The sequence below is a fragment of the Carettochelys insculpta genome, chromosome 1 (genome assembly GCF_033958435.1).
Source record: "Carettochelys insculpta isolate YL-2023 chromosome 1, ASM3395843v1, whole genome shotgun sequence".
NCBI lineage: Eukaryota > Metazoa > Chordata > Testudines > Carettochelyidae > Carettochelys > Carettochelys insculpta.
The window spans coordinates 252,205,537-252,232,728 of record NC_134137.1 but is presented as its reverse complement, the minus strand read 5'-3'; the positions used below and the strand labels follow the sequence as shown (position 1 = coordinate 252,232,728).

Sequence of the window (27,192 nt, the reverse complement as noted above, 5' to 3'; positions counted from 1 at the left end):
GTGCTAGCCTGGGCCATAAAATACAAAGTCCAGAGACTTGGATCTTTTTGCCAGAATTATCAAAAGAAAACTTCTGTAACACTTTATCCTGGCGTGCTGTAAAGTGCCTCATTTTTAGCTTATGTGCGCTTCAGGGCCTGAGGGTCTTTGTTTTGTGAGGCATTTTTGACCAAATGAAAAAAGATAATAAAAAATTATAGTAATTAAGCTTTATGCCGTTAAGAATATTGTTCATTTACTAGTGCTTCACGTTTTTGCTGCAATACAGGTATTTAGCGGAAAATGTGTTTAATCTTTCTTCTGCGTTATGAAATTCCTTATGTTTGAAATGCTGGTCTATTCTTCTAGTACAACCATATGTTTTAAAATTGGTATATATCAACATTTGAAAAAATACTGTGAAAGGTTAATCTAGCTTTTGCAAAGCAATGCATTACTTCAATGCCCAGCACATTATATAAATCTGTAAATATTTTCTTTAACAGGTTTTTACAGTTGTAACACAGAAATTATGCCTGGCATAAATAACTGGACTTCTGATATACAGGTAAAGTTGCTTTTATAAACAAAAAGACCATTTAAAACCAAACTGTTGTATGCAAACGTACTTTTGACATTACAGTGGATTTTGGAGAGTGGTTATACTCTGAAAAATGGATTAAAAATTGCACTCCCTTATTCACCATATCAATTCCTTTTTTAAAAACAGATATCACTAACTAGTGACAAAAAGAAATTTATACTGCTTTAAATTCCTGTTGCATTGCAGGCTCAGTTTTTCCAAGGAAATGTGAACTACACTCTGAGTTGTCAATAGGAATTTATTAGAAAGTCCACTTAGTTACACCTGTTCAATTCCTTTCAAGGTGAAGGGGTTACATGGGTGGAACTATAGGTATCATATGACCCAAAAATCTGGTTTGCTGTTGATCAGTGATATGGTGAGAACCTAAGTTGGCTTTCAGAGCACCAAATGATGTTGAATACCTAAGTTTAGATGTAGATGTACCTGTACCTCACATGATGATATGAAATATTAATGATAGATTATCTGTATATACATGTTATAAGCAAGGCAAATAAAAAAATGCAATATTCCCCTTTTAGCCACAGCACTACTTTATCACAGATCATCTTTATATATTGGTATACAGCTGATTATAGGCTACAGTTACACTATAGCACTCTGTCGACAGAAGTCACTGTCAGAAGAGATTTCCCAACAAAACTTCTGTCAACAGAGTGTGGCCACACACAAAAGCCAGTCAGAAGAGCGCTTGGCTCTGTCAACAGAGCAGATGGACTGCCTGACCGTGCTCTCAACAAAACTAGCACCCAGAAGCACAGCAGACAGGGGCTGCCCATTGTTCTGAATGTCCTGTCTGTTGAGAGAGAGTCCCCGACAACATCCACACGTCTTTTTTGTTGACAGAATCAGTTGACAGCAGCGTTATGCCTCATGGCTGAGGCAGAATGCGGCTGGCAAAAGTTTTGTTGACAAAACACATTTTGTGTATGGATGTTCTTCCAGTTTTGTTGACACAACCAGCGTTTTGTAAGAAAACTTGATAGTGTAACCGTAGCCACAGAGTTTTCCTGGACACCTCATTCTGTTTGTAAAATTTCAGTATCTACTGATAGGTTGTGTTAGCCGACGGCCAAGGATGTTTGGTGAGGTGCCAGCTATGCCCGTTTTATACCATCCGTGACTTTAACCGCTAGGACGCACTGTCCCTTCGCGGCGGGCAGCCCGGGCTAGGCTGACGGATGCCCCAAGGTCCTAACCACCCGTGGCTTTAACTGCTAGAGCTCAGAGCCCCTTCGCAGTGGGCAGTCAACACTGACTGACAGGTGCCCCAATGGCAGCACTAAGAGCCTTTCCACACCCGTGACTTTAACTGCTAGAGCTCAGAGCCCCTTCGCAGTGGGCAGTCAGGATTGACTGACAGGCGCCCCAAGAGTTTGCCCCGTGGAGGCGGCACAACTCAACGCTAGGCTCTTAGTACTCTCACCTAATGGTCAGGCTTTATTGCCAAAACGGCTGAGGTTCTTTAATTGTGTTGGCTGCTTTACAGTAACCCAGAGAAAACAAGTCAGGCTTATGCACAAACGGTTATCAAAATTTATTAAACTAGATTCTAATCATATGGTTACAAAATTGCTAGTGCCTACTTATTTAAATGTATAGATGTTACACACACAAACAAGTTACAAAACTGAAGCCACGATCCCAAAGAAAGAAAACAAAGTATAGAGCTCTATGTCAAAATATGTGTACACTAAAGATAGGAGATCAGGTGTGGGTGCTTCTTACCCTCCTTGCATCTCTCGATTCCAGCGGTGCCAAGCCAGGATCGGTCACTCAATTCCGCGGAAAGACGAATAAGGGACAAGGCTTAGGGACCCCTTTAGCTGCAGAAGCCTTGGGAGGCTGTCACTTATCTGACCAGCAGATAGATAGTGAAAAGCACTCAAAAATTATGGTGCTGTAGGTCCCATACTTATACCTCTGTACTCCTTTATTCTCTTTCTCCTTTCTTATGCCAAATTGGGGCTGGTCTGTCTGGGCGACGCCAGCTCTCGCAAGAGTAGTTTACACTTGCAAGGGAGAGAAACAATAAGTTTCGACTACTGGACATTCTTTTATTAGGGTAAATATTTTCCCACCTAGGATGTGGGTGTGTGTGCATCACATCATTTAGTAGGGGCTAAGAGCCATGTCTGTCACAGCTTCTCTGTCTGCTGTGAGCCTAATCCTTGTATATGTTCCCAGAGGCACATTGTAGCAGCACACCTGTGCTTTCTCACAGCTTCAAAGGCTGTGCTGGAATTTATGTTAAGTGCCCTGTTGTTTTGGCTCCCTTGTGTTCCCAGCAATGCTGGTCTGAGAGGGGGCTGGCTGTCTGGCTACAGGTTGTCAGTTGTGTTTCTTCCTCTTCCTCTATTCACCGTAGTTATTAGTAGCATTAATGTATTTAATCAGTTGCCTTGTTCTTACTAATGCAACAAAAAGATTTAAAAATCGAGGAAGAGAAGGATAAACTTTTCTGTTTCTGCTTCAGATGTTCACCTCAGTAAGAGTATCCAGACTGAGCAACATTAATCTTACAAATCAAACACTTAACAAGAACTTTAATGATCTCTGTGAGAATCTGCTTAAGGTAAGAGTTCTGGTTGCCAAATATCTGTATTCATTTGAACAAGTAATGTGGAATTTAGGTTATATTACAGTTTTCTTTAGGATTATGTAATATAATTATAGACTTGTTTTATGTTGCATCTATAATTAGTTCCTGAGCAGCTTTACAAATATTTAAAATGCTGGATATGGTGCTGTTACCTCCTGAGACACATCAAATCAGAACAAAATCTTTGAGCATGTTATAAAAATAACAGTATTAAGCTATTGCACAGAGTAGACAATATATACCATAAACTTTTAAACCTCAGATGAAATCACTGTATCTTAAATAAGAGAATATAACAGGATAATGATTTTTACTACAAAGAAAGTAATTAAGACTTCTGTCTTTCTAGAATAAACCAAATATAGAGTTAACATTTTTTTAGAATAACACAAATAATATCTTGTATTCAACAGAGTCTATATTTTAAACTACGGTCTATGATTCCATGCTGCCTTTGTCATGTAAATTTTACAGTGGCTCTTCCAGAGGATGAAGTAATTCAGGTAACTAATTTTGTTCATTTGTTGTTAAAGCCTGGAGCCACACCACTTTTTATTTTCTAATTACATTAGATCTTGCAAAATAAACCTAGTTAGACTGAGTCGCTAATGTGCTGGCAGACTTTCAAGGAAGTAGTATGTGCCACAAGATGTGATGTTCATTCAGCAGGTCTCTCTCTCTCTCTCTCTCTCTCATATCAATCAGCACGATAGCATCCTGTTGTGCTGACGCAATCCCATCTTTCCAATAAAATGAAAGGTCCTGACTAGTTGCCTTAAACAGCCCCATGCCACAAACAATAAGAATATGGTTGCTTGCTCAACCTCCTTTTCAAATTATAAATCTGGTAACTTCATTTTGACTGCCTATTTTTTTCTTGCAGTTTCAAGAGGCTACAGTATATTTCTTCATTTATTTCTAATACATTCTCTACTTTGTTGTTGTGAGCTATTAAGCAGTGTCTGTGCTTGCAATCTAAGTGTGGCTTCATTTCAGTGGCCAGAGTTCCTTTATATTCCTTACTGACCTCCCAAAGTACAGTAAGGCATAATTAGCTCATTTTATAAGTTACTTTGCAATCCTTTGATGAAGGGCAAATAATTCATGAAATGACATGTTGAACCTTCTTGTACTGCATTGTCTCTCATCCGGCAACATCCATAGTCTGACAAGATTTTGGTTTGCTGGATGATCATTTATCATAGGTGTGGCCAAGCTTCCTGTGGTCCCATAAAGTTTATTCACAGTCACCAGTCTTGGCTGTCAGTGTTCAGTGCTGTTATTTAGCTTTATTTTACCCCTAAATGTCTTCTAAGAGTCCAGTAGACAGTAGAAGTGTTAGTAATGCTGCTAGACAGTAGTGACCTCCTGTGGTCCGGCAAATTCTCTCTTCAGCACCAGTCCGGTGCTGGACTAGAGAGGTTCAAGCTGTGCGATTAAGTCCTAATTATGTTTTGCTTTTGTTCATGCATACTTGTTTTTTAAACTTGGCTTCCACTTTGTTTGGTGGATATTTTGGCAGACCATCTCTGTAATGGAAAATTGATTTGTAGAATATGTCCCATGGTTCCTTATTCTAACAATGACTCCCATTTTTTTTAGCTTCTAATTGCTTCAGTTAACAGTCTTACACATTTATGTTTACATAGAATATTGCCATTTTTGGGTTCTGGTATTTCATTGGTATCTCTGCCCACCAAACAGCGCCTTGAATATGATGAACAAAAATGTAAATGCTGCTAAGAAATAACATAGATTCCCCCTGTGATGTGCATAATGTAAAGTTTTTCTATAGCAGACTGCTAATTTTTAGAAAGCATTTGGAAGACGTTACAAGAGAGGTTTTATACTAACAACATATACTTTATGATTGCAGGTCACAGTCACAGCGGTTGCAATAACATTTGACAAAAATCAAGCTTTGCAAACCAGTAAAGTCCCTGCTGCAGAAAAAACGTTGCAAAGGGGTAAACATTTTGAGGGTGTGATGTGATCAGTTCTTGTTAATCATGTGAATTGGGAAGATGTTATGTATGCAGCAGATGATACCAGTTTACTTTATAACTTCGCTGCTTCTTCTTCACTTCCACACATTTCTTCATGGGAGAGCGCTCTCCAGATAGCAGACCTGCGCCTGTATAAAAGAATTTCTTAATGTTATTCAGTGCTCCAGTTTTTTTATGCAATTTTAAACGATTCTATAGGATGAGATGGTTGGGGCGCTTTTGAGAGTCTGGCCAGTGACAGACCTTTGTTGTTATCCTACATAACAGCAGACGTTAAAGGACGATGATGATGATGATAGAATGAGTAGTGTAACTACTCATGCATCTTTCTGCTGCTTCTGTTTGGAAAAAAGGACATTGTTTTATGGAATGCTTGTTTTTATTCTTATAAATTGCAAAATCTTTCCCCAAGATTCTAGGTTATCAATATTTCACAATACTTAGAAAACTAGGTTAGCTGACTTTTTTGGAACTCAGGGAAGTATAAAACTTTTTGAAGGGAGTGGAAAAGATGTATGGGGTCTATGAGCTTACTAAAGGCGCACCCATGGTAGGAAGGATGCATGTTTTAAAGAAGTTTAAGTAGCCTCTAGTTATGGAATAATTTATTGATGGAGATTGATCATGTGACACAGGGCAGCATACCTTGAGTTCACTGTTATAAATCTAGATCAGTTTAATAATAACTGAAAATAGTTAGCTCTTCATGGCTGTGCATAACCTATTCCTGGCACTGACGTATTGAGTTCAGGTCACAATTTCTATACTTTTTGCTCTTTCTGTAAAAATGGACTGAGCTTGGAGGTTTCAGTTGTTCTTTTACCTCTAGAGGTGGCTTTTCAAAGCTAAGGTTGAAAGAGTTCAAGTCATTAACTGGTTTGGGGTGGGGGAGGGCAGGGGCGGGGCTGGCTTTCTTCTGCCCCTTTTTGTGGAGAGCAGATTTAAGTATGCAAGCCTATCCAGCTTCTTTCACTAACATTGAATTCACTTTTTAAGAAAGAAACAGAAGAACGAGGTATAATAATAGTATAATATTATAATATAATAGTATAATTATAATAATAGTAATTTTTATTAGATAAAATGTAAGAAAAAACTGCTGTTGGATACGATTAATTGAGGAAGGTAGACCTAAAGCACATGGTCGGTTGTTTTAAAATAGTCCTATTTAAATCAAGCCCTACTGAGTGGAATTCAGATTCTGTCCAAGCAGTTTTGCAGCTGTATTTATTAGCAAACATCTAATTGCTTATCAGTACTCAAAGTCCATGATTATGTATTTATGGTGAATAAATGTGTTCTAGTCAGTCCTTATTAAATTATATCTATAGCGTTTGTTTATATTGGCAAGATTTTGGGGAATTGGATAAATCTCTGTTTAAAGTATGTGTGTATTTCTCCTTTGTTGAAGCCTCTACAGACAACGAAGAGCAGCTACAATTTCCATTGGAACTTTGCTCTGATCCTCTTGTCTCTCAACCATTCTCACCTGCTAAAGGTTGGTTAAATGAGAAATAAAAAAAATTTAGCGTTTCCCTCCCTCCCTCCCTCATTGCTGGTGGATTGTATTCTCTTGAAAGCATCTAGGGTACCATGCTTTGACATTCTGTGCTACTTCAGATGTGATGAAATGCTCTGCCCTTCAGTCAGATTTCTCAAATATTACGTGAAAAGAATTGGTCGGCACACTTCTCTCCTCTTTCTCTGTTTTCTCATTTGTTGCTTACCAAGAATTTCTCATATTCTGCTCCATTTGCTGTACTTAAATTTTCCTGAGTGGACTCTTCCTAGCTGTACAGCATTTACCTTATTGGACTTCTGTAGCCCCTCCCCAGGCTGGTGTGTTTCTGCAAGTAGCACATGTAACATGACTCTCCACAGTATCGGGCTCAGAAATCCACATAACTTTAATAAAATACATTTCACAATTTATTCTTGGCAAAGAAGATTTCATCTTGTGAACTTTGACTCTTGGGCTGAGCAGAATGGCTCATAATTTTCCTTGAAGAATTTTTTCAAACAGAGTGTTCAGTACTTAAGAGGGAGCAAGTTGAAAGAAGATATAAAGTTCCCTGACAAATGGCTATTGTATTGCTGTTTATTGGTGCTTTTGTTTGTTAAAGAACTAATGCATTGTACCCCAGAAGAAACTGCATTTCAACAATGGATGAAGAGTTGCCTGTATAAGTGGATTAAAGGGCCAGATTGTCAGATCCTGTAAATCAGCTGTATTTACTTCACTATGTACAGTAGCTGTGATTCTGGCCTAAATTGTTTTAGGATGAAAAAAGTTTAATACGTGAAGGAAATAATTGGTTTAATGAGTGTTTCCTTGTGGGTGGTTAGAGAGCTATTGCTTCTGCGAGTTGAATAATGTCACATATGCTATACAAGAAGTTTCACCGTAGTTCTGATTTTTCACAAGGTCCGTATGGTCAGTTAAGAGCAGTAGCCTCTTTGCTTTGGAGGTTTGATTTTTGGTTCTTTTCTGCTGTGATCATTTTAACTTTATTACTGCCTGTACCAGGAAAGCTTGGAAGAACTCAGCAAGTTCAGTCTAGAAAAGTATAGGTTAGGGTGATATGAAGAGAATGTTGATCTCAAGTCCACTGAGGAAAACACAAGAATTTGCTTAATTTAAAATGGGAAATTCAGGTTAGATATTCGGAAAAATGCCTAACTGTAATGAAGATGGGAATGGTGGGGACTCACTCATGGAGCACCCCTTTGGTGGTGGTCCAGTATAGAATCACAGTTGTACAACACTCTGTTACCTTTAGTACGCTTTCTGTAAATCCAGCAAAGCTTTTTTTATTTTCCTTCATTTTAAATTAATATATACATCAGTGCTCTTTCAGAGGTCTAGTTTCATTTAGCCAAAATTGGTACATATTCCTACAATTCAACCTCTACCCCAGTGTCCTAGCTGGGAAGCCGGGGGCTGGAGGAAAGGGCAGACAATCATAGTCAATCAGTGCCATTTAAGTCCACCTCCATCCAGGCCCTTACAAATGGGGTCCTTTTGAACCTTGGCCACTTGTTATCTGCTGAGGAAAGGTTCTTCATCTGGGTTCAGGGTACCTACAGAATTTAAACAACAGCAGTCCTCTGGAGCAGCATGTGATCCCTTTGTGGTCTGGATCTCTGGCTATTACTTGTTGAGGTCCTTCTGCTGGGACCAGGTTTTGCTAGGGCTTGGCATTCACAGCTCTTCCTTTTTAGAGCCTGTTCCTGCAAGCATCATTCTTCCTTTCTTGGTGAGATCCATCACCCTGAGAAACCCCTTGCTTGGGAGCATTTCTTTGATCTCTGGCTTACTTTCTGAGCCATCATGATTGTTTATAAGGCTGAGTTGTTCTTTAACTGGTTAATTACCACCCAGCTAGTTAAGCGATTAACTCTCCCAAGTGGTCTGGGTTTGCTCATTCTCCTTAGTGGGAGTCTGTCACAGGTAAGCTGGGTACCTCACTACCGTCCCCTCCTTTAGGAGCTAGCCTTCATGATAGAAAATTAAGCCCTGGAACAGGTCATTTAGAGAGCATGAGGATTTTCTGTCACTGGAGTTTTTAGAACAGGCTAGACACACACTTGTCATGGATGGTTCTGTTATAGTTAATCCTTCCTCAGTAGAGGGGAATGGAGTAGCTGACTTTTTGAGGTCCCTTGAGGTCACATTGCTGTGATTTCTATGAAAGGTCTTGTAGACATACAAAACTGAGATGGTTTCCCTTTATTTTAAACTTGACATGGATATTTCAAAATCCTCTTTGGTTGTTTTACTCATTGCCTTCCACATATTCTGGTATATCCCTCAGTCAGTGCCCTAGATCTCCTATGTGTTTGAGAGTCAATGCTTTAACAGTATAGTTATAACAGTTATAAAAGAACAGTTGAAAAGGAACGGGAAAGTATGGTTGCCATTATCATTCCCAGGAATTGCCATCTCCACTCTTTTTCCCCCCCCCCTTCAATTCTCTCTTTCCCACCTGTTATCACATGAAGGGAAGGTTGAAGATAACAGTTGTGAGACAGCAGGAGAGTCTTCTCCAAAGATTACATTCAATTCTTTCGGTGAATGACTCCCTAACTTCTCCATTAAATTGAGCGTGATGGCATCCCTATATAAGAAGTACTTCCTTGGGTTTCAGTATTTTATTAAACAAACTAGCATTCTTTCAATATGGATATAGTATTACTAATATCATAGTGAGTCTTCAATTTCTTTTCAAATGGTTAACATTAGAATTCTTTCTTTGCATACTAGCCATTGACCAGTAGAGGGTAGTCTACTCACATGTAAATGTTACCTCTTTCAGTGTTCTTTGCATATTGTAATATTGTACAGTTCACTGTTTTGGAGGCTTCTAACTAGACATTTATTAAATCTCTTTTGATGCATTTTGATGCATACATGTAGGCACCAGGGCCTCAGCGTAGTTATATAATTACCTCAGAAGTAAATTAGCTGCTATAATAATCCCCCATATTTTACTTACTGTTCATTAGCTTTAATGTACTGGCAGAGATTTTTTTCAGTATATTAACCACTAATGAAAAAAGAGTTATCGTCTCTGCAACTTGCACATATGCTCTCATTTTAAAACTTTCATAATACACTTTACTGTTGCAGAAGGTGGTGGTTGTAGTTACTTTACCACAACAGTACATTAAAGGGACACACACAGTCAACTTGAAAGCCACATTTCTGTCTGCACAATGGTGGTGTTCATAAAGATTATTATAACTGAAAAATTAGTGGGAAGAAAACACATTTGCACTTTTAAATTGTACTTTTCATATAGCTAATTTCATTAGTTTGTTGGTCAAATGCTTATCCTATCTCATGTACTAGCTTGATGGTATTATTCTCTGGCAGCTTTTTCCTAGGCTTTTCAAGACGATGTTTACTTGTAACACTGTAGCAGAGTTTGGGTCCAGAAGGCCGTGTCTGTCTAGCCCCAAACTTCTAAATGGCCATGCAGATGGCCATTTTGAAGTTTACTAATGAAGCGCTGAAATACATATTCAGTGCTTCATTAGCATGCGGGCGGCCACGGCACTTCGAAATTGATGTGCCTTGCCGCCACATGGCTCGTCCCGACGGCTCCTTTTCGAAAGGACTCCGCCTACTTCGAAGTCCCCTTCTTCCTATCTGCTCATGGGAATAAGGGTACTTCGAAGTAGGCGGGGTCCTTTCGAAAAGGAGCCCCATCGGGACGAGCCGCGAGGCACGTCAATTTCGAAGTGCCGCAGCTGCCTGCATGCTAATGAAGCGCTGAATATGTATTTCAGCGCTTCATTAGTAAACTTCGAAATGACCATTTGCATGGCCATTTCGAAGTTTGGGGCTAGTGTAGACACGGCCAAAAAGTGAGTGAGTCCCAAAAACTGAGCACAAGTCTGGGGTTAATAGCAATCTGTGGACAAGTGGAAGTCTTTTCACTCCCTGGTTCTCTAATAGAGTTTGGGCATCTTGTTTTTCCTCTCCCAGTAAGTCTGCATGTGACCAGTAGCAAATGGGAGCACTCCTCAGGATGCCAATGTATGTCCTGGAGTAATTTTGAACATGGATTTCTTAAACTTTTTGAGACCACAGGACACCAAATGATAACACATTTTTTGAAGAAAAAATATTATCAGAACAAAAACAAAAAGCACTAAACAGCAACCTATACAGCAAAAACAAAAAGAAACAATTTAATCAGGTATCACAGCAATGAAGTAGTAACATTGTATCTGGTTTTAATAACAGAAAATGTAGGCCATCAGTGTATGATATAAAAAAGTGTCAAAACACTTGTGGTACACCTCTGAGTTGTTCTCAGAACACCAGTGTTCCACAGAACATAGTTTAAGAATTATTGTCTTAGAAGTAAGGAGGTCATACTTTGTTTACCAGCATTTTTAGCTGTAATATCAGACAGGTGTATGAATGGACAGACAAGAGGGGGGACCAGTCCTGAACTTGATGATGATGTTGGTTGCACCCACTCTTTTTTGCTCTGATGACTTTTCACAATGTAATTGGGGGAAAAAGTAGTATCTTTATACCAATTCAAAATGTGTTCGAAATATACATTCTAGTATTTAAAGAATGGTCTTCTGGAAATGTGAATTTCTTGAAATTAGAGATGTTTTTAAAAATATCAAATTGAGTACTGTTAAGGTACCATAGATTTTTAAAACCATAACTTATATAAGTAAATAACAGAATATTAGTATGAATTCAAGTTACCTTTCTAGTATTGTAATCATACGTGAAAGAGGGAAAAGAAACTAAGAATTATGTGTATAAAAAATCTGCAGCCCTAGTAGTTCCAAAATTTGGATTATTTATAGTTTAATTTAAAATTGACTTTCAGTGCTAATTCCAGATTGTTTCTTAGACTGCCCTACACTATGAAAATTACTGATATATGATAAGGAGCATCAGTAAGAAATGTAGCTGAATCCAAGTTGAAGCACAGTTTAATTGCAAATGTAAGCAGGGACAGACTAGCTGCGTCTACACGTGCACGCTACTTCGAAGTAGCGGCAGTAACTTCGAAATAGCGCCCGTCACGTCTACACGTGTTGGGCGCTATTTCGAAGTTGAAATCGACGTTAGGCGGCGAGACGTCGAAGTCGCTAACCCCATGAGGGGATGGGAATAGCGCCCTACTTCGACGTTCAACATCGAAGTAGGGACGTGTAGACGATCCGCGTCCCGCAACATCGAAATAGCGGGGTCCTCCATGGCGGCCATCAGCTGGGGGGTTGAGAGATACTCTCTCTCCAGCCCTTGCGGGGCTCTGTGGTCACCGTGGGCAGCAGCCCTTAGCCCAGGGCTTCTGGCTGCTGCTGCTGCAGCTGGGGGTCCGTGCTGCATATACAGGGTCTGCAACTAGTTGTTGGCTCTGTGTATCTTGCACTGTTTAATGAAAGTGTGTCTGGGAGGGGCCCTTTAAGGGAGCGACTTGCTGTTGAGTCCGCCCCGTGACCCTGTCTGCAGCTGTGCCTGGCTCCCTTATTTCGATGTGTGCTACTTTGCCGTGTAGACGTTCCCTCGCTGTGCCTATTTCGATGTTGGGCTGAGCAACGTCGAAGTTGAACATCGACGTTGCCAGCCCTGGAGGACGTGTAGACGTTATTCATCGAAATAGCCTATTTCGATGTCGCAACATCGAAATAAGCTATTTCGAAGTTGGGTGCACGTGTAGACGTAGCCACTGTGTTCAAGTCCTTTTCAGAAAGAAACATGATATATCCAGGTCTAGATTTGAAACCACACTGTGTTCCAGTGCCAGTTACACTGCAGCACTGCTAACATCTCCAACAAACTGTCGAGATTCCTCTGTCGACAGATGCTTCTCATGTAGACATAGCCTGTATGCCTGCCAATTTCCCTTAATGCCAGAGTACGGTAGGGCTAAGTTAAATATGTTTTTAGGTTCTCCTGTTAGGCTGTGTCTACATGAGAAGCCTCTGTCGACAGAAGTCGCTCTTGGAAGGGATTTCCCAGCAAAACTTCTGTCAACAGATTCAATCTACTTTTATATGGGGTGCTAAGAGCAATCTGCTCTATCAACAGAGAGCACTGAGGCTGCCTGGCCCTCTCTCGAGAGAATGGCTGAGCAGAAGCTCTGCAAACAGGACTTCCCAGTGAACTGGAGGCCCTGTCTGTTGACAGAAGGGTCCTGGAGTGTCTACATGGCTGTTTTGTCTACAGAACACTGTCCAGAGAGGCGTTATTCCTGAACAGGGAGAGGTATAATGCTACCAGTGGGTGTGCCAGGTTTTGTTGACAAACTGTTGACAAAGTGCATTTTGCATGGAGATGCTCCATGGTTTTTCCCATCAAAAGCCCAGGTTTTGCCAGGAAAAACCTCTTGTGTAGACATAGCCTTAGTAGTTTATTCTTCCCTAAGGCCAAGCAGGAAATTCCATAGGCTAGATATAACTGCTGTATAACTCAGCCCCTTCATTTTCAGTTTAAACCACTTTTTATTGAAAAATCCTTGGTTTTATAAAAGCATTAATCTTTTTTTTCTGATCTTCTTCCTACTCTTGTATCGTTCAGTTATATAAAAATAACTTGTTTTATTGGAAAAATACAATACATTGCATGGAATATACATTATTATTATTATTATAATACATTAGTTGGTATGTATGTGCAAAATTACCGATTTGCAGTAAGGCTGTGTATTTGTCCAGAATATATACATAGTCGATAAACGCTGAAATGTGTACAGATCTGAACATACTGATGAATCATGTCCGACATGTACACATTTCAAGCTGTTAATAAATAATGGTTTAAAGATCTGGCACATTAAAATGAGGAAAAATCTGTATCAGAATACATTTTGGAGCAAGGAAGTATTTGGAAGTTTTGAGAAAACAAAAGCAGGAGAGAAAGGTGAAGTTAAGTGTATGTGCTGCAAATGATGTGTTCCAATTATTAAAGGTAAGCATTTATGGGCTAATAGTTCTAAGTCTACAAGAGTAAACTTTATTCAAAGGAGAAATTTTATTTGGAGCTTACACTGTTTAATATATTGTTTTCTTAAACTACTAGGTATCATTTTGTTTGGAGGTCTGTTATAGTTCTGCAACAAATCAAATGGAATTTCTTTCATGAACACATTAATCTGCTGAATGGTTGTCTGTTCTATCCTTCTGTCCACCAAAATAACCTCCTGACATTTATCTAGTAGTAGTAGATTTTTGCACCAATTTGCACCTCTTTTTGTTGGTTTAGTAATAAACACTGATAAATTCTGGGAAGAATATATGAAATAAAAACTGAAAATGAAAGACCTGTGTATAACACCTTGAAGGTGGAAATAAACCATCTATCATAAGAAAGAAAAAGAGTCACAAAGAGCTGATATTTGATAGAGCAGCAAGATCTACAGGAAAATTCAGCAAGGGTGAACTGTGTGGGAAAAGCGCATCATGTGGCTATAGATACAAAATATTCTAAGGCCAGTCATTTCTTCGGTGTGTTTCATGATTGTTCTGTAGAATTCGCGTGATAAGTGATGCCTCATAAAATCCATGGGGAGTTTGTTGCAAAGTACTACAGAGTGTCTTGTGAGGGAGGATAGAGTATATTCAACAAGTGAGAGACAGTCCTACGGTCCTGAGGCTTGTAGCATTTCTTCCCAAACAATTTTGTGAGCTGTGTGAATGTCTTGAGTGTGTCACTCCCTCCCACCCCCCAGTATTATTACAGTAAAAGCTGGTATCTGGCCCCATACCAACTCAAAAGCTAAGTGTGCTATTTCAGGAAGGTAGGCTGGGCAGCAGACTTCTTCCCATTCCCCTAACTATCAGGGAGCAAGTGGAAGATACATATGTTGTATGAATCACCCCTCTGCCCCTTCCCTCACCAGCAGAGTGTGAGGCATTCACTCAAGCCGTGTACTGTCCCCTTGCTCGCTAATAGTCAGGAGAATGTGAAGAAGAGCAAGTGGCATCCCAGCATGCAGCGCACCTGCTCCTCCACCCCCACCCTAGTCCCAGAATGGCACCTTTGCCAAAAACTTGTCTAAATCAGCATTTCTAATCTTCAGTCCAGTTTATAGTCTGGTTGGTATGGGGACAAACACTCTCCCTTTCTACCTCAGCATGGCTCCCCAGAAGCAGAGGCATATCCCTGCTGCCCCTGGGCAGAGGAGCAGCCGTGGGGGGCTTTGTGTTCTGCCTTCACCCTGCCCCAAGAACAATGCAGTTGCAACCTGTCCAAAGTGAATGCTGCCTAGATCTGACACTCTGAAACTTCTCTTATCCCAAGCCCCCTTCGTCACCCAAACTACCTCCCTCTGACTTAACTGGAATTCTTCACTTACTGGCACCCACCACTACTTCTAGCATGCCAGATAAAAAAGCTTTTAGTGTATTACTTGTGTAAAATGAGTTTGGAATAAAGCAATAATAAGCTGTAAAAAGGCTTTTAAAGTCCAATGAGGAGCCATCAATGGATGGATTTTTCCCAGAGGGCATACCTTCAATAACTGATGATTTGAGGCCAGAATATTAACCTGTCCACTAGAATCTTGAATAATTTGACAGAAAGTAGAATCTTCTTGAAGCAGACCACATTACCAAGCAGAGAAAAAAAATCTTCAGCTTGGGGTAGAAATTGATTGTAGATCTACATTTCTTAGCAATCACTGGGTAAGTCACCCTGATTCATCAAGTCAGTGTCTGCTTGTTGTACTGCTGAGCCCTTGTGAATCCCCAGTAGAACTATATGTTGGCACTGCAGTCTGCGCACATACAATGCGTTCTCTATTTTTGGGGGAAGGAATACTCATCTTAGCCTGACCTTTTTAGTTTTCAAAATGTGAACAAAATTGCTCAGTTATTTGAGTTTCATGCAAGTTAAAACTCTCACACTTCAAATAAATCTGAATTTTATATAATTACTTAAATACATCTTGACTTAAAATATTTCAGGAGGAACTGATTTAAACCCTCCTCTCGTGTTTAGTTTGCTCAACACTTTTCACTAGAAAGGTATTTTGCAACACGTTTTGAAGAGTTTTCACAGCGGCCTTTTAAAAATTTTGTGAAAGGACTGTAACTAGGGCCTTTTTGTCCCATGATATTCTATTTGTTTGTGTTTTGTTTTTTAAACAAAGACCCCGATGGGCATTTCTTATATAACAGCAACTCATAATTTCGGCATCTCGGTTATTATAGATGTTTACTCAGATCATGGATGCCCCCAAGGGAAGAAGCAGCTTCCTCGAGGCTGTTATTTATCTCAGCCCTGTCTTGTTCACCTGCGTGGGTGATAGTGCACTCTGCCCCAAAGTATCAGCAAGTGTTGCTGTCTTCATGCTGTGTTGCTTTGCTAAGTATAAATATGGTGCAGAGTAATTCTTCCTAGGAGCCAAAGGAAAAGTGGATGTACATTGTATTTCTGAGTCACAAGTGAGTCCACAGACAGTGCAATATGCCATCCTTCCCGCTTGCCTAGCTAATAAAAGCTAACATGAAAAATTATTGGAAGTCTTACTAAATTTTGGACAGCTGATGATGAATAATTCCAAGTTTATTATGTGAAAAAGCTAAAAAAATTATCAGGTTTGTGTTCGAACATACAACCTTAATCCGTTCCCCATCAGCTGTTGTAATAAAGCTTGGAGAATGCTCAAATGTAATTTAAATATCTTAATTGGGATTAGAATTTTGCATTTTTTTTTTTTACCACCACCTTCTCTATGCAATAGTTGTTCTGTGCATATTCTGTATGTTCTGCATTTATGTGCACCTAGTTAACTAGATTTGCTATTAATCTGGTCCATTGCGTATACAGGCTGTTAAACTCTTTTCCTGCCTACTGTGATCTTTTAGCTAAGTTATACAGGTTAAGTTCACTTAATCTTTTTTCATAAATCACACTCTAATATTACCCATCTGCAGATTCTCTCTCTCTCTTTTTTGGTTAGCAATTTGCTCTGAAAGGTACTCAAGTACTTCTTGAGTGCCAGGGAGTATGTGTAGTTTTATATCGTAGTGGTTGTTTTAGACGTGACAGCTATGTTTGCACTAACATTCCTCTTTTGAAAGAGGCATGCAAATGAGGGAAATTGAAAATGCAAATGAGGTGCAGATTTACATACTTGACACATCATTTGCATATTCTTTCAAAAGAGGAATTTGCAACAGATACATAAATCTGTACCTCATTTACATTTTCAATTTCCCTCATTTGCATGCTTCTTTCAAAAGAGGAATGCTAGTGTAGACACAGCCAACGGTGAAGTTGATTGATTGTATTATTCTACAAAAGTGCATTCATCAAATCCACAGAGTAGAATCATGTTTGTATTGAGATCCTAAAACAACTGTAGAGTTGTTGGGTTTTTTTTCTGTCAGTTTATGCTATAAAACCTTTTATTAGAGGAAAAAAGATCCCTTGTACAACATATCTGTGCAGCTAATATTATTCATATGTTACATGAGTGGAATTCATTTTGTCTTGCTAGAAGTCCTGGAGAATGCAAGTTCCCACACAGGTATACCAGCTGCACAGAGAGGTGAGTTTAATTAATTTAACCAAAAAGCCAGAACAAGGTATACACTCTTAGGGCCACTGGCTCATGCTTTGGGTTGTCTTCTTTCACGCAGGAAGTGTTTACCAGTTGCCTAACAATGCGTGGTTTGATACAGTTTATTAATAGAGTATTTAAAAAAAACACAAAAGATAGTTCATATTATTTGCACTACTTAAGAGTCTTTCTGTGTATATGTGCAAGACAAGTAGTCCCTTGAGGAAAACTGGTACCATTTAATTTGCTTACTTTAATATTAATTTGTATTCCTTTGATTTTATAATATGCTAATTATCAGTTATTAAAGAGTTGTTAGATGCTTGAAACTGTTCTCACAACCACTTTCGTGGGTACTAATCTAAAAACAAGACAGTGTCATAACTGAAAAACAGCCCTTCAATTTTAATTGTATAAATGTCTTTTTTGTGGAGGAAAATGATGTTTTAAAATGAAAATACTTGCACATTAAAAATTTAGAGGTTGTTTCAACTCAAGGCTTCTACTGTTAACTCAAAAGCAGGGGAAGTGATTGATAGCTTCAATCCGGAACTTAAATTCAGATCAGCAACTCCTTGTGGAAAAAAGACTAGGAATACAAATTGAGATTAAACAGAGCTAAGATAACATTAATAAACTAAAACAGGTGAAGCAACTAAAACAAGGGGAGGTTATTTTATTTACACATTTCTCCAGTGATGAAGTCCCAGTCAGTTGGTTCACAGCTGTGACATCACCAGTAATCTGTACATTGCTTTGGACAACATAGGCTAGGGCTGGACATATTAACTTTTCCTTTAAACAGATGTGGAAGGGATATTCATTCTCTCTGATACAGAAAATTGCTTCATCAGAAGGATCATTGAGGTGGGCAAGAGACATCATCCATATTTTTTCTTTGTTTTTTCTTTTGTTTTTTTTCTGTCTGTGTTTTCAGCAACGTCAGTTGATTACAGTTCCTTTGCAGACAGATGCAACAGCTGGATAGAGCTCATTAAACTGAAAGCTCAGACCATAAGGCGTGGATCAATTAAGACAAGTAGGCGGATGTTTCTACCACATTATGATAATCTGAGACATATCTCTGATTTCCCAGTGGTGGAGGGTGGAGTTTCCTGCCCAGTAGTGGCATTGCAATTTGAAAGCACAACCAGCACCTGAATGCAAAAACGTCAGATGCTTTCTAGTGTCTGTTTAAAAATAATATAGGAATTACGAGTTAGTAGTTTAAATGCAGAATGCGTTCGTTCTATTCAAGTTGTCATGTATTGAAAAGAAGTTACCAGTAAAGTATATAGCTGTAAATAGGCATGTTAAGTGTATAACATATATGTATATGTATCACATATACACTCTGTGGGTGTAGGTGTATGTATAAGCGTGGAAAAATTTTGGTGAGAAATAGATAGCAATCACCTGGGCGACATTCAAACCAACGATCACTAAATTAGCAAGTTGTGAGTTATTCTTCGGTAGTTTTTGGTCAAAGATCTGTCCATTTTACTTAAATTAGTCAAGATTAAGGTTATCTGAAAGTTGACAATGAAGACTTTTTAATGGAAAATGCTGCACTGGGGAAACATGATAACTTTCACACTCTTCCTGTAATAATTTGTTCCTCCATCAGATATTTATTTCAAAATGTTGCCACCTTTTTTTTCCTTTACCTTCACTGATAACTGATTGTTGTATGTGCAGCTGCTGCCTCAGTATTTTCTTTTGCAGGAATGCCACTTTTTCACAAAAATTCCATTGCAGCTTTTTGGCTCTTTTTGCATGCATTGCATGATAATTTCCTTTCTTTCATGACATGGCTGAACATCACAGGCAGCTGAATATAGTCACCAAGCTATTTTGGAACCCATACGGAAGAGTTGCATTGTTTTAAGAACAAATCACTGATCATCCTCAATAGTTACTTTCTTTTCTTTCCTTTTCTGCCTTTTTTAGTTGCTTCACTTGACAAAGCAAGTCCACTGGCTGAAGGACACTTGCGTCACCGTTCTATTCCATCATGCACCAATTCTACTGTCTCGGTTGTTAAGATGACACCTCTTTCTTTTATCCCTGGAGCAAAAATAACCAAGTATCTTGGGATAATCAACATGTTTTTTATTCGAGAAACCACTTCTTTACGTGAGGTGAGCTGCATAATAGGACTTTTACACTTCTTGTGAATTGATAACAAATCTAAATGAGTTTACTGTCTGAATTAACTATGTGATACAGAAAGACAGCTGACTTTTCACAACTCTGACACTGTGTTCTAAGCAAGGGGGAATCATATAAAGGTTCGTTCTCATGTTATAAAAAGGGCTGCTTCATTTGTTTGTTCTGCCCATTAGAAGGAAGAAGTGCTATTCAACCCATGTAGTCAACAAAATATTACATGGTCAGGAAGCTTGTCAATGGGTCTGTTATCATAGATGACCACTTTAGGATCGGCGAAACACTCCACAGCACCCAAACAAAGCTAAAATAAGCAAAATGAAAAAAAAATCTCTTTATGTCAATGGCTACTGGAGTGCCTTTAGGTGCCTTTAGCTTGTGAGAGCTGCAATTTGCTCACATGCTAAAAACTGATCCTTAGTTAATGGAAAAGAGCAGTGGTAAGATTTCAAAGCCTTATATGGTTTTTGTGGTTCCATACTCAGTCTTATGTAAGGAATCCCAAATTACATATGGCCATTTGAACAAGCAGCGTTCCAAGCCTTCCTAGACGCATGCATCTGAGCTGCTTCTGGAATGTCGTAAATGTTTGAAAACCCTGCTTGTGTGTATAAGCAGTTTACTGTTAGTGGCTATCTTGGAGAAACTTTTAACTGGCAGACCACATTTGAATCTTGCAAATTACAGCCTTGTATTTTACGTATCTTTAAAATTCAATTTAAAACTTCATGTCATTTTGCAAAGTGATTGATTAAATTACATCATACCTCAGCCCGAGGTGTTAATTTCTCTGGACTGCAGTTTCCCCCACCTGAATTTCTCAGGCCAAGGATCAGCTTTTTACTCTGCACAGTGCCTAACTCAGTATTGCCCTTGGATATAATATAATGTAATACAGTTAGACTATGTCTACACTTGCCCCCTTCTTTGAAGCAAGGCATGGTAATCAGGGTGATGGGAGATTACTAATGAAGTCCTGCAATAAATGTGCTGCACTTCATTAGGCAAATTCTCCCCTGTGGCAACATCCAAGTAGTGCAGACACTTTGAAGTGCCCACGGCTACATGGCATGCCGGCACTTCGAAGATTGGCACTTCGAAGTGCCTTTACTTCCAAAATGTTGAGGGATAAAGGCACTTGGAAGTAGTGCAGGCACTTCAGAGTGCCTTCTTCTACACCTCGTGCCAGCACTTCAAAGTTTGACACTTCAAAGGTGCTGCGGCAGTGAATTTGCCTAATGAAGTGCTGCATATTCATTGCAAGACTTCATTAGTAATCCCCCATCACCCTGATTACCATGCCCACTTTGAAGAAAGGGGCAAGTGTAGACATAGCCTTACCTAGTTATAATATCTTAAAATAGTTGCTAGTTATATCCAGGCTGTGTCTAGACTAGCCCCCAGTTTTGAAGGGGGCATGGTAATTAGGGTGTCAGGAGGTTACTAATGAAGTGCTGCGGTGCATATGCAACACTTTGTTAAGCTAAATCTCCCCCGCAGCAACTTCAAAGGTCAGCTGCACATACTTCAAAGTTTTGAGGAGTAAAAGAACTTCCAAGTACCTGTAGCCACACACAAGCCGGCACTTTGAAGTTTCACACTTCGAAGTTGCCGTGGGGGAGATTTAGCCTAATGAAGTGCTGCATATGCACCACAGCACTTCATTAGTAATCTCCTGACACCCTAATTACCATTCTGCCTTTGAAGTTGGGGGCTAGTCTAGACACAGCCCCAGTGTTGTCCAGTAAAGTGTTCTCAGATATATGTGTAGCATTTGCTATTTTTTATAATGGTTTGACAGTTTCTTTATGGAAAATTTAAATGGTCCAATGGCCCATTAAAACTTTCAGAGACATTTGCAAAATTCTGTGTTGCAAAAAGTGTAAGGTGCCATATGTGTGGTTCATCCTGTATCTTTTAGATACTATAATCAACATGTAGCTGATACAAAGAAAAAGGAAAAGACATTGTATGTTAGTTTATTATACCCACTTCCTTGGATCATCATTTTATTGTTGTATTGATGTTTTTGAGTTGATGGAGTAATGTGTGTAGAACTAGATGGACAGGGTAAGACTTATGCAGATGAGAAACTGCCACCCATATTTTGGCTTCCTTGATGCAGTTGATTTTCTGTAGGCTGTATGCATGGAAATATTGTGGAAAATTAAAATACTTGGACCTTTTTATCATCAAACATATTTCCTGTTATCTCACTTCTAACGTTTTTACCAATCTGGAGCTAGAGAGTGATTCCTCCTTTTATGTAGCTGGAGCAGTCAAAACTTGTCATTCGGGTTTCGAAGATTAGTTGTGCTCCTTTTGCTGCTGTGTGACACAAAAGTAGTCCAGTATTTTTACCTTTCATCTTCCTTTCCTGTCTTTTGCAGCTATTTTGGTTTGAGTACTATAGACCTCAGGTTCTTTCTCCAGTCCTTTTTCTCTTCCTTCGAGGTGATTGTTAGTGGATACTCCCCCTCAGGAATCATATGCAGAGCAGTACCCTTTTATGCCCTCTCTGCGCCTCCCAATTTAGCTGACATGGCACAGGAAGATAAACAAGCAAAAATATACTAAAAAAAACCTTAAGTTTTTCAAAATATACTGTACATATGAGGAGTCCTGTTGGGGTCACCAGCAAGAGAGCTCTGTCACAACTTTTCTGGCTCCCAGACCTATTTAGCTGGGAGGCAGAAGAGAGCGCACAGCTTTCGTGTCTGGTTTTCCTTCCATCACATGCAAGAGAGACTGTGGAAGCATCAGCAGCAGCAGATATTGCACCACCATGACAAAAAACTGGGCTCCTCCCCCAGAAACCCTGGAAGAAGTTCCCTGAAACTTAACCCTACTTATCTTAAGGGGGAAACTATCCAAGTTGTCTCCCCAACTTTTTAAACAAAAGGAAAATTAGATTAATTCTCTGTAACTGGAGTTCTTTAAGATGGTTGCACAGATCTACCGGATTGCCCTTACTTCCTGTTTCTTCAGGAATTTGGGTTAGTGGAAGGAATTGAGAGGCTGGCTTTTCATGCAACTCCACATATTGTTTCAGATTAGAAAAATCCAGTCCCCCTGAAGAGAATGCTCACAATTCCAAACAGTCGCTTTTGTAGTGGGTTCCAGCAAAAATGTGGACAGTACAGGAATGTCTTCCCTTAGTGTGGAGTTACATTCAGGAGATGATTTTGAAAAATTCCAGTTGCAGAAAAGTAAGCTGCTTTCTTGTCTCCTTGTGTGTCAGGATTTTTTTCATTTGTTTTTCAGCACGTGCTCATTCAGCTATAACCAGGTTATGCATAACTCTCAGAACAAGTTCAGTCTTTATATTTTACGTAGAAGTACAATTTTACACTACACTTTGTAGAGATTGGCATATCTTTTAGAGAAACTATATTTTAATCATCATTAGTCGAAGAGAATAATTAGAAAGGAAAGAAATAAAAGTGTTATTTAATGAGTTGTATAAAGTCCATTTGTGTTTGTTTTTCTTTGTAGGAGGGCGGTGTCAGTGGCTTTCTCCATGCTTTCATTGCTGAGGTGTTTGCAATGGTGAGGGCTCACGTTGCAGCTTTAGGGGGGAATGCAGTTGTCTCATACATAATGAAGCAGTGTGTTTTCATGGAGAACCCAAACAAAAATCAGGTAAATTGTGATTAAAATGATAGTTTTGTGACAATTAATTAAGGAACCGTTGATGTCATAAGTAACCCATCTTAGAGATAAAAACCATATTTACTCTCATATACTCATACTCACATAAGCCACATTTTGTTTACCTGGAGTGTGGGCATGCACAGAGCACCACAGCTCTCAGTGGCTGTTATTCACTGTTCCTGGCCAATGCGAGCGGCGAGATGTGGTGGCCAACACCTCTCTTGACCTGCACTGCGTCCCGCAGTTCCCATTGACTGGGAGTGGTGAACTGCAGCCAGTAAGAGCTGTGGGGCTTCATGGCTGTGGATGTTACAGGTAAACAAAATGTTTGGGCATGGCAGTAGCTTACTTTGATGTGCCGGGAGCCAAAGTTTGCCAACCCCTGAAATATAGGGTCAACTTATGAAAGGGTCATAGGGTTTTTTCCTTTTTATACATATACATCTTTGGGGTCGGCTTGTAAACAAACAGGCTAATGAATGAGTACGTATGGTACACATAGAGTATTCTAATCAGTTGACCTCACTGCAGGGAGGAATAAGTTTTTCTGTCTCTCTCTCTCTCTCTCTCTCTCTCAAAGTTAAGTGGACTGGGGAAAGGTCTAGTTAGGCACAAGAGAGTGTGGGGTTTTTTTATAATTATTTTTGCTATAGTCTTAGGGTTAACATATTGGAGGTTGATATGACAGGAACTTAGTTAAATTAATTTAATTGATTTTTGTATTGACAGGCTAGAAATATGTTCCGTAAAGGATATATTTGCCTAGTTACAAAATGATCTGTCCTTGCAGGCACAGTGTCTAATAAATGTCAGTGGAGATGCAGTGGTTGTTGTACGTGAATCTGAATTAGAAGTGGTATCAGTGCAAGCATCTGCCCCTATCTCTCAACCTACAAGTGCTGGAGGCGATGTCACAACATGAAGCCTGAAGAAATAGAATGGATCTCCCAGAAGTAAAAAGATCTCTGCACAGTGTGGGGTTCAGCTTTCCCGCTTCAAAAATCAGTAACTCTCTAAAATATTACAATCGGCCGAATCTGAGACAATCACTACACTTCATCCATCAACTTCACATAATAGCCAGGGCAGAATTTTATTGTCAAGTACCCTGTAATTCTGTTTTTAAATTACTAGCCCATGTGAAATCTAAACAGAAGATGAAGTATTGGTCTAAAGGAATTCCATGGAACTCCTGAAATAAAACTAGAACTTGTTTTTTTCTTTATGTAATTGTTTGACAGGACCAGAACAAATAATAACTCAAATAGTATCTGAGTCTGATGATGTTTGTTCACGCTAATATATTGTTAGTTCATTTAAAAAACAAAAACTGGAAGGTGATCAAGAAACTGGAATCAACTGCACTTGTGGAATGAGCAAGAGATTATTAACTGGTTTAAAAAAATACCAAATAAGCAATTGTCTGAAATTGTTTCTAACAAGCTTTAGTCCATGGAACTGTGAGAGGAAAAAAAGCACCAGAAATGACCATCTGAGCTTAGCAGCATGCTAAAATGTTTGTCAACTGTTTGTGAACTAGTGAATATTTTTATTGTACAACATATTTTTTTATTTTAAATGTTCAATATTGTTGCTGCATTGTATGTATAATTGTGGTAAAACAAAGTAAATTATTATATCTGCTTCAGGTATTACAAGTTCATTTCAATGTTAACATTTGTACAGTGCTCTTTTTTTGGGGGTCTGCAAAATAATGTCTTAAATGACTGATGTCCAGTTTTTTATGTCATGATCTTGCCATATTGATACAAAGTCACTTCCATATATGGAGGCAAAATCAGACTTTCTGTATTTTTGCTCTTTGGAAATGCCTGGCTAACTTGGAGAAAAGAACAATTAAAGTATTTTTATGATAGTAACTTCTGCAAGTCAGGTTTCCTTTCAGATACTGTGATAGGAAGATGATGGGTACTGCCAGAAAAGGAAACTGCCCGTTTCCAGCAAATCTCTTGAAGATTTTAGTAGAGTAATATAAAGACTGACTCTTTAGCTTTGAAGACACATTTTTGCTAATATGTGTTGATGGTCTCTAAAATGAAACTTGAATAAATGTGTAAACTTGAATGTAAATATTATGTCAGACCCAATATCCCATTGTAAATTAGCATGAAAATCATATTCTTCTTTTTATAATAAATTTCTGTATAAAATCACTGATTTATTTATTTGTAGTTAAGTATTTAGTAGCTACATGCTGGAAACAGTTTTTGTTTGAAATGGCATGCAAAGCTCATCTTCAAATATAAAGAAGGGGAGAGATTAATGATCTCTTTCCCAATTTCTTAATTTGGATGCCTTTAATGGGGAATTTTCTTCAGTTCTGTGGCAGTGATAAGTAAAGCCTCTCTTATTCAATGGCTAGAGCCGTGATACTCAGACCTCCGGGATTCAAGAGCCAACTTAGTGATCAGCATTTCTCAAAAGACTCACCATAGTATGAATTTGTTGTTTACGTGTTTAGTTTCATAGCACAATGACTGACCAAGTATTATCGGATCAACTACAATTGATTAATAACATGGTAAAAGCACTCTGGTTGGTTTGATTTAGTAGGTGCTGCCAAGAGCCTCAGGAGACACATTAGAAAGCCACTTGCAGCTCACTGGTCTAGAGAATCCATTGGATGCTACTGCAATAGTTGGCACTAACCTGGTTATTTTTCTGGGCACATCCTGAAGCGAACAACAAATCTACTAACTTCAAAGGATCTTGGATTTGGACCACTCTCAGTATACTCAACTGACCAGTGTAATGAATACAGACATATATTACTGGCCAAATGACTGAAAAGTAGAATCCAGTCCTAGATAGCAGGAAACTCAGGAACTTTCAAATGTAGTGGTAAGTATTTCTTTTAAAAGCAGATTTAATTTTTAAAAAATAAATGAAACTTAAAAATCCTGACCATTCAGAATTTAAAAAAAATTATGTAACTTCTAGTTGCACACATCTCTTTAAAGGCCCGTTTTGGTGCAGCTTTAGCCCTGTATTTCATCTGCCTAGTATTTACAAATGGGACCTCCCACAAATGTATTTCCTTTCACTCTGCCTCCAAACTTGAACTATCTTCATTAATCAAGGAGTCTAAAGGAATGGGTCAAATAGCTTCCCCAGCTCCCTGGTCTATCCATCTTTAAATGGAAAGCTCTATGTTCCCATAGGGTAGAACAGAAGAAACATCATCTCTCCTATTTGTATCCTTCCACTTTTATCCTCATTGCCTCTTCCACCTAACTTATGTCTAGAAGCTTTTTCCTGACTGTCTCATCATGATTCAAAGCTCTCCTAAGAAGAATCCTTCCTCCTGACTCCCACTTCTAACAAATTGTTTTGCAGTCCTAATCTTGTTACAAAAAGGATACATACGTGCAATTTTTTAAAATTAAATAGTGAAACTACTGTGCTATATACTAACATTCACTGATGAATCGTTTGTTTTCATTATGCTTCATTCTCTTGTTTATTTAGTTTCATTATGTGCTGTTAAATAGAGGTGTTCATTTTACTATCAAACATTTTTCACAAGTAAAAAATCTATCACCATTCTTATGGTCATTATATATAGATATATAAATAAACAGACTTTCTAATAGTTGAATTAATATTTCAATATCTAAGAATATTCTTTTATAGGAACTACATGGAAAGATTGTCTGTAATAACCTAATTTGAATACTATAGATTTTCCATATCACTATGCAAAGCTGAGACACAAGCTACCGTACTTGATTTATCTAAAATGTTCTGTCTATTCATCAGCTGATTTTCCTTGGTGCAAGTTGTAGGATGAAAAGAGTTTTAGTAATGGCACTCTTGTGTCATCCACTTCTGGACATGAAGTGAACTCTGGCAACTGTGCAAAATTTCCTTTTATTTGAAAACATGAATCATTTCAGCTGGGGTTATAGAACTTGACTGCCTTTTTTACATCTCGAATTACTGTGTGGTTGAAGGTAGAATTAAAAGTTTAGTGAAATATGTGAACTCTGCTTTAGTTTCCCAAAATAAGAATAACTCCAGCAAGGATTTTTGTCTTAGTTTTAGAAAATTATTTTTCTGTTTGATATGCTGCCCAGAAATTCATGTGCAGTTATCTATTCCATTTTT

At 38.7% G+C, this 27,192-nt stretch overlaps 1 protein-coding gene across 13 annotated transcripts in view; it reads left to right on the top strand.

Moving 5' to 3' along the window:
* C2CD5 (C2 calcium dependent domain containing 5) overlaps window positions 1–25,266 on the top strand; it is a 118,528-nt gene extending 93,262 nt beyond the window's left edge. For 4 of the 13 annotated variants that reach the window (XM_075004694.1, XM_075004674.1, XM_075004663.1 and 1 more), the window contains 10 exons: window positions 486–547; window positions 3,063–3,161; window positions 3,602–3,691; window positions 5,065–5,155; window positions 6,606–6,692; window positions 17,179–17,229; window positions 18,179–18,280; window positions 19,192–19,382; window positions 22,906–23,052; window positions 23,855–25,266. In XM_075004694.1, coding sequence (XP_074860795.1) covers window positions 486–547; window positions 3,063–3,161; window positions 3,602–3,691; window positions 5,065–5,155; window positions 6,606–6,692; window positions 17,179–17,229; window positions 18,179–18,280; window positions 19,192–19,382; window positions 22,906–23,052; window positions 23,855–23,986 — 1,052 coding nt within the window. In that variant the 3' untranslated portion in view covers window positions 23,987–25,266. The remainder of the gene's footprint in view (window positions 1–485; window positions 548–3,062; window positions 3,162–3,601; window positions 3,692–5,064; window positions 5,156–6,605; window positions 6,693–17,178; window positions 17,230–18,178; window positions 18,281–19,191; window positions 19,383–22,905; window positions 23,053–23,854) is intronic. The other 9 variants (XM_075004712.1, XM_075004737.1, XM_075004743.1 and 6 more) reach the window with 9 other exon arrangements.
* The last annotated feature ends 1,926 nt before the right edge of the window (window positions 25,267–27,192 follow it).